The sequence below is a fragment of the Physella acuta genome, unplaced genomic scaffold, assembly GCF_028476545.2.
Source record: "Physella acuta isolate Inbredline_101_S28 unplaced genomic scaffold, ASM2847654v3 ptg000785l, whole genome shotgun sequence".
NCBI classification, from domain to species: Eukaryota; Metazoa; Mollusca; class Gastropoda; family Physidae; genus Physella; species Physella acuta.
The window spans coordinates 7,501-16,179 of NW_026732303.1; the positions used below are offsets into that span (position 1 = coordinate 7,501).

Consider the following 8,679-nt stretch of genomic DNA (forward strand, 5'->3'; position numbering starts at 1 on the left):
CTTCCCCTACCCTAAGTAGCGCCGGCATGGGCGTACCAGCATACGGTGTCGCCTTAGGGATAAAACCGCGAATCTGACGCCCCTGTATATAAATATTTACATGGACAAAAGCTTGATTTCATGGCAGTCCCAATAGAGATTAGATTTATACCGAGAAAAAAAAATTGGAATCACCTGGGGCATATTCCCCGCTTTAACGACTGGGCCCACCCTGGTTGTACAATGGATAACATGCATAGTACCTTCTTCTTCGTTCTTAATTTTAGTGTTGGAAGGGATCCCCTCCAATACAATTAAGTATTACGTGTCAATGCGCCATTGAGGCCATTGAAACCGAGTTCAGCCTGCTTTTCTTTTTTGGGTTTGCTTCCATAGCCTTTGCCCATCCAAGAACGAACTACAAGGCAGCAGTTGTTTGATATTTGGAGTTGTCTCTCCTAGACGAGTTGCTGTGCCCAGCTGTCGAGCTTCATAAACCCGGGGATTCACGTACCCCAACAAAATGAACTGAATTTATATAGAAAATGTATACTTCTACCGTATCCACCCCCGCCCCCCTTTGTAATTTAGTCCGCCCCCCCCCCCCGGAAAAGTTCAAGTGTCGTCCCCCTCCCAGCACCGGAGAAAAAAGTCTGAAAGAAACACTAAATACTGACCATCTTTGTTACCATTCCGATATATTGTTTGTATGCACCCCCCCCCCCCCACCCTTTTCCGAATTAATATTAATAATATTCGAACGGAGATTCTATAATACAGACTACTAATTATTTACAATCTGTGTATTGTATGAGCGAAAGAATGAAATTCGTTTCGGACGTCAAATTAATGAGATTTTTAACTTTAAACAAATAAAATAAAATAAAAGCGACAAAAAAAAAGAATGAAAAAAAAAACAATAACAAATGAACAGAGTCGAGTAATGAGTTTAAAAAGTTGTTGCTATGTCAGAGTGACCGGCTGCAACCATTGTTGATTCTCTTCAGTTTCCTGCCTGGGGATTATGTCCCTTTATTAAGCGAGGTAACTCTAGAAAACTAAGCTTAAAGGGATTTTTTTTTGTTGTTGTAATTTGTTATCTCTCGCTCTCTAATGGAATAATTATTTAATTTGATTTGTAGCGCTGTGTGTATGCGTGTGTATTTGTGGGCGTGTGTGTCTGTGTGTGTGTGTGTGGAGGTGTGAGGTTTGAAAGGAGACATTGGTAGGATTTAGAAATGGGGGGATGGAACGGCCTGGCCTAGCGGTAGAGAGCTAGACTGCTACCACCGGAAGGCTCGAGGTTGAGTTCAATTCTGTGGAACCGTCCCCGAGTCCACCCAGCTCTGATAGGTACCAAGCTTATGTTAGGGAAAGTAAAGGCGGCAGGGCATAGAACTGACCAAGAAAATAATATGAGAACTACATCATGTGTCCAATGGATCGCTAAGTCTAAAGAGGAATCTTTATTTCTAACTTTACTTACAGATAAGACATGGAAGGGAGAGTACGTCACAACGCTAATATACTTTGGTATTTATTTATACGCAACGACTGGTCAGCGATGTGAAAGTGTATTCAAATCTAAAGTTCTAGATTTAAGTATTTAAAAGAATACATTTTAAAAAAATCTAGAAAAAAAAACTTCATTTAGTTAAGATTCTCGTAGATTGTTTCATCTTTCATTGAAAAGATAAAGTAATGAACCATCTCCAAGATACAGAGATGAAGGCTAAAGATACAAAACCTGCAATCTGAACAGGAATTTCTCTCCCCACCCCCATCTCCATACGCTAGTTATCACCCCCCTCCCCTACAAGTACACCCTACCCTTTCATACTAGCTCTCTACGTAACTGACAGATCTAACCCCCCTCCCCACAAGCTAACACCCCCCCTCCCTTTTCATATACCCATTTACTACATCCCCTACCTACAAACCTATCTTACATTACAAATTAGTCCCCCCCCTCCACTCCAACCCCTGCCCGGGAATTAATTACAACAACATTCCGAGTCAGATTGACACTGATAATCTTGTCGGCGTTGGCCGGCTCACCCCCCCCCCCCCACCCAGCGCATGTTACGTATCTTATGCTCACACTGATAAACATGCACACGCGCTGTTCTGGAATGTTCGCGTGTGTTGGGAACAGGAATTGCCAAAACCAGGACTGGAACCTGCACACGTTGTATCGGTGGCCTTATTAGATTCAAACCTACAACCTGGATGGTGATGTCGGGGCTAAAACCTACACCATTTATACCTATGGCCATACATAGGATGAAACATCGCTGGCCTTATTAGATTCAAACCTACAACCTGGATGGTGATGTCGGGGTTAAAACCTATGAATGAAACATCGCTAGCCTAATTAGATTCAAACCTACAACCTGGATGGTGATGTCGGGGTTAAAACCTACACAATTTATACGAATGGCCATACATAAGATGAAACATACAAACTTATATATGGCCACACTTACGCCGAAACCCACTCTATATTAAGATAATTTATACTAGCCATTCATAAGCTAAAATCTACAGTGTTTCTTTCTAGGGCGGGGGAGGGGACAGAAAATATAATTTATATAGAATGGACCCCCCCTGCTCCCGGAGAGTTTAGTCCGCCCCGCCCCTCGCCCCCGAAAAAAAGGTTGCCTACAAACTGTATACCCTACCTATACCCAAGCTAAAATCTACAAACTGTATACCCTACCTATACCCAAGTTAAAATCTACAAACTGTATACCCTACCTATACCCAAGTTAAAATCTACAAACTGTATACCCTACCTATACCCAAGTTAAAATCTACAAACTGTATACCCTACCTATACCCAAGCTAAAATCTACAAACTGTATACCCTACCTATACCCAAGTTAAAATCTACAAACTGTATACCCTACCTATACCCAAGTTAAAATCTACAAACTGTATACCCTACCTATACCTAAGCTAAAATCTACAAACTGTATACCCTACCTATACCCAAGTTAAAATCTACAAACTGTATACCCTACCTATACCCAAGCTAAAACCCACAGGCCTGATTAGGACAACTCTTAACAAGCCCAAACATTCCCACAAAGACCTGTAAACACTACTCAACTATTGCTCTGACTAATCTCTTGTTCAGCGTTCCCAGGTATTGTTCGGGCATTGGCATTTTAACTAGAAGGAAAACAAATGTTTGCCTCTTTATTTTTTTATTTTTTATTTTTTTTTTATAAAAAAAAACCCACAACATAAATTAAATTTCGACCTATGATGAGTTATAGATCAGAAGCTGATATGTCAAAAAAAAAAAGTTTCTTATACCATCAGACAACCTGGTCCTCACTTTTTAAACATATAAATATATAGGGTGGTGGCTCCAAGGGGATGGGGGGTAGGGACGGATATTTCATGTCTGGTCTAATATACACACCACGACAAGTGTGATCAGACAAAACCAATGCTTTAACTAATACAAATTGTACTAGGTTTTAAAAATGTAAGTGGTAAAATGTTAAGTTATTAGACGTGTTCACGTTGGATTATTTTTTTTGTTGTTTTTAAGTTTCCGGTAGTTTAAATCTTATTCCAATTGCAGCGCCATCGCTACTTAAGGTCGGACTCACGATTCGGCTCCAACTAGATAAAGCCCAACCTGGGGTGAATACCCCCTACTCGTATTTGGTACGCCAATTTACATGCGTATTGTTAATTAACATGGAATATTTAAAACAAATACATGCAGATTTTAATAAGCGATTTTGCGGTAAAGAATGATAAGCAAAGAGAGCACTTACTTTCACTGATTCGATCCTTCAAGGACTTGGGTGTAGAGGTCGTACTGGGCTTGCCGTCAGGGGTGACAGGGGCAGAACTCTGGGCGTAGGTTGGCGTGGGGGTGCTCTCCCCCGTCGTGGTCGGCACCTGCGCCTGAACACTGGGCTCGGCCTCCACCTGGATCTGAACCTCCGCCCTCGGCTCGGGGAACGGTTGCGCCGCCGCCACGTCCACGGAGGATCCGTCCTGGTAAGGAGCCACTTCCGGTCCAGTCGCGTCATCGTCTTTCTGTCCATGGTCGTAGTCCTGGTCGTAGCCTTGTTCCTGGTAGTCTTGTGGCTGTTCCAGGCTAGTGTCCCCTTCCCCTTCCTCTCCGTCTTGCTCGCCTTCGTCCATATCGATCTCTTCTTCATCCTGGGTCTCCGGCTGATGTAGATAACCTTCATCAGCGATGCCGTTGGGGTGGAATTTACTTCCGTTCTGCCTTCCGTAATTCTGTTCCTCTGTATCCATTGTTCCTCTTTTATTTCCTTTCGCACAACTTTTGCCTTTGAAAAATGAAATTTATTTATATTTTCATACGTTTTATATTTTCACTGATACACACTTTTTTTTTACCTCAAGGATATTCTCATATGCGTTTTGGAAGCTTCACTGAGAAAACTGGAAGGCAGACAAAATGGAGGGAAAAGTCTTTATAACCGCCAGGTAAAAATATTGATCAGATGATAGGTAAACTACAGGTATGTTTGCTTTTTAAATCTGGAAGCTGTTTGATGTCTTGATGAAAAAATGTTGAGATTTTGATATATCCCATCAGAAAAAAACAACAACCAAACTCACTGAGTAGCAGTTAGAGGGAGAAAAACAGATGAAAAAGCAAATTGTCGTTATGAGTACACGCTAATGTTAATTAACGTTAAGGAGGGTTTTATTGTATTCTAATGATGAGCTAATAAAACATCATTATTAGGTCTGCCGGCAGACCTAATAAAGACATCATTATTAGGTCTGCCAAACATCTACGTTAAGATCCCCAAAACTGTCAGTATAGAGAATTAGAACAATACTAGAATACCCGTCATCCGTTGGATAACTGTGGGTTTCGGGGGTCATCCATCAAAAAACATCACGTCTGTCACTCAGAGGCATAGCGACCCTTCCCGGCGCCCGGGGACAAAGTTTTCGATTTGAACCCCCCCCCCCCCCCCCCCCGCAAGATTTCGATTTGACCCCCCCCCCCCTCAAACTTTTGATGTGCACACCCCCACCCCCACTCAAACTTTCGATTTGAACCCCCCTCAACCTTTCAATTTATTTTTCCAAACCATTTTGGCGCCCCAACATATGTCTCCCCCTTCCCCCATCCACCTCCCCCGCCTCCCCTTCCCCCCCCCCCCGCCTCCCCTCCCCTACCGTCCCCCCCCCCCTCCTCGCTACGCTACTGCAGTGTCACTTATCGTCACAAAAACCAGACCCCACATTCAAAAATATGTTTTTTATCTTTTAAAAACACCGTAAACACCGATTTCGGACTATCCCTTCATATACTGACGTCACATGTGACCTACTCAACTCTACTTCACCTGCCCAGTGTCCCGCCAAGTCTAAGACAACATGTATTTATCGTTTAAAAAACGATTCCAGCCGAGCATGTCTCTGACCACACTATCCTTTCATATGCTTAGGACAAAGAAACAGATGTGCTCTACTTCACCTGCCCTGTATCTTGCCAAGTTCAGATAGGCAACTTTATCATTCACATCTAAAAAAAAAAATTGAAAAAAAAATTTCATCGACATATTGGTCTAGAACCCATGCCACCTCCATGTGAGCCGACTACGCTACAAGCTTAGCTATTTACTCGTGACGTCACAAGTGAATTTTAATACTATACTATGCGTCTCCTTATGCAACTTGATTTACGCGGATAGATTCTAGATCTAGATCTAAGTCTAGTAGTACTAACTTTCAAATTAAATTTTATCTTAAATTAGCCAAACAAAGATTTATATAAAATAATTAAGGCCTGAAAAAGATTCTAGATGTAGAATTTACATTGAGTCTAGTGACCTACATCTAGGCTAGATCTAGATCTAGATCTAGGCTAGATTCATAACTTTCCTTCGATAGCTGATCTTTAGATCTAGAGAAATTTATCGTAAAACTAAATGAAAAAGACAGTTGAAAATTGATATAAGTGTTGGAACGTAATAAATACAGCAAACGGACGTATTGTTTAAGTTATAGCCGGCAGAAAATTAGCTTTGTAACGCGTTAAACTTTTGAATGGGCCACAAAGTCTATGATGGAGTCCGCCATTTTTATTGTACAAAAAAAGTAAACACATCAAGGGACGTCACTATCCCCACAAAGTTTATTCAAAGTATTAACATTTTTAAAAAAATACGGTTAATTTAACAATGAATAAATCAATAAATCAATTAACGTCTTTAAATAAATTTGTGATTAACAGTCTGTCTTAAAACAAAATTTTTTCTCTACCTACATACTATTTTACAGCTTTCCACAATGAGTGCAACCATGCGAGATAGTCGATCAGGCAAACAAACAAACAAACAAAAAAACAAACAAAAAAACAAATACATATTCAAACATGTAAACAAACTTGACTTTTAGTAGTATATATATATATATATATATATATATATATATATATATATATATATATATATATATATATATTCGAAGTGACTACTCAGAAGAAGATTTTTCTCCCCAACGTCTCCACTTAGTCGGCAAAAGATAGCTCTGCGCATGTGCAGTGACCTATGGCTAGTGTCAGGGCTAGAATTAGGGATAGGGTTAGGGATAGGATTGGGGCTGGGGTTAGGGATAGGATTAGGGATAGGATTAGGGCTAGGGTTAGGGTTGGTGTTAGAGTTCTGCAGTGTTAATAACACGCATGCGCAGTACCATCGAAAACATCGCCGCGATGGCAAGTCGTAGTTTCTCTTCAATGCGCATGCGAATCTTATTCCGGATAGCATCGGCCATATATATTTACAAGCGTAGAAAAGAGTACATTTTATATTCAAAATATTAACTTCCCTCAGTAGCGAGAGATCCAAAATTAAATTAAAAAATTAATTTAAATTAAGTGCACAGACAATGCTGGAATCTTTGTTCAAGTATTGTGTCGTGTTGAGTTTAAAATTGCCTTATATTGTATGCATACAAGTACTTTTTTATTTGAAATTAACATATTCACATATTCTTTTATTTAATTAAATATGTTTATTAGTTTTAATTTAAAAAAATTAATTTACCTATTTACATTTTGTTTTTTATGGAATATTTTTAGTTGTTTAGTTAATTTTAGCGGATTATTTACATGTTGACTCATTTATTTCCCTTCTATTAGATTTACAAAGGGAGGTAAATACTATAACTGCTTTAAATCACTGTCGTCTTGATGTTTACTGTTACACCTGTTTATTGAAACAAAAGTATAACTTGAGGTTTGCTTTGCTGTAGTTTATAGGTAATTAAGAATTCCACTTAAATTTCAACTTACCATAATATGGATGTTTAAAATGGATAGCTTATATATATATATATATATATATATATATATATATATATATATATATATATATATATATATATATATATATATATATATATATATATATATATATATTATTGATAGTTAGGAGCTATGATAGTATGGACATTTAATATGGATTTCTAGTATGGCTTTTCAGTATGGGTTTTTGTTAGCATAGGGCAGGGGTCGGCAACCTTTTGATATATATATATATATATATATATATATATATATATATATATATATATATATATATATATATATATATATATATATATATATGTGTGTGTGTGTGTGTGTATGTAAATACATGTATATATGAGTATATGAGTATAGATATGAACTTTTTCTACGCGTGTATAGACAATATATATATATATATATATATATATATATATATATATATATATATATATATATATATACTTTTAGGAACATTTTTATATTCATGTGTGTGTGCGTGCAGCTACCTTTCAACCTAACTATCGGCCTAATAATAAAATTTTTGAATTTTGAATTCCGCGCGGACATATTGAGAAAGTATAAATAGCTAGCCTGGAATTAAAAATCGAAAATATCCAGGTAACATCAGACATGGATCCACGGATAAGATTAAGCTTGTCCATTTCTGGAATAAATCCTCACGCGCAAGGTTGGAGAGCGTGAGAAACGGTCAAATCTACGCCTTGCACGTGCTGAGGATTCAACCTTTCGAAAAACGGAGGTTGACCTACTTTGAGAAAAACCACGCTACTAATAAAAAGAAGAAAAAAAACGTATGGAAGACCGGGTTTACAGCTAGTAAAATAATTATTGGCATTTGTTTGTAAAAGTCGTGAATTTCCATGTACGATTGTACTCGCGTTTAGAAGTAAAGAAACAAATTAAATTTACTTAGTTGTGTATACATAATATAATAAAACTAGGAGAAATGATTACCTGCTAGAGATGTAGTAAAAACCTTGTCCTAGTTTATCACACGATGTGGGTTCGCCGCCACCTCAAGACCCGCAACAAGTCGAACTATAGTATTTAAAAAAAAATTGTGTCGGCACGGTAGCCGGTATTTGCCCCCTCACTCACAGTAGCCGGTATACGCCCCCCGCTTTTCTCGTGCTCCTCAAAACTTCGCTTCTAGTAGCTCACCTACAGCTCACCCCTGCCCTCCCCCCTCCTCCAACCCCTACCCCCACCCCCGACTTCCATGCTACTCACCGTATAGTTTTATTCCTTCGGTTTCTTCACTATCGTTAGTCTTTCGTTTCTCTAGTGATCGGAGATAATGAAAGTACAAGGATAAGGGTTGGTGGTGGGGGGTGGGGGGGGGGGGGGTGGGGGGTTCGAGGGAGGGAAAG

General features: G+C 39.0%; 1 protein-coding gene across 1 annotated transcript; it reads right to left on the reverse strand.

Moving 5' to 3' along the window:
• Positions 1 to 3,773: 3,773 nt before the first annotated feature.
• On the reverse strand, positions 3,774 to 8,343 carry LOC131950894 (uncharacterized; the record flags this gene model as incomplete). The annotated part of the gene is made up of 2 exons (XM_059313096.1): positions 8,264 to 8,343; positions 3,774 to 4,301 (listed from the first exon to the last, which is right to left on the reverse strand). A coding segment is annotated over exon 2 (493 nt), but the record flags the coding sequence as incomplete, so codon positions are not given.
• Positions 8,344 to 8,679: the final 336 nt, after the last annotated feature.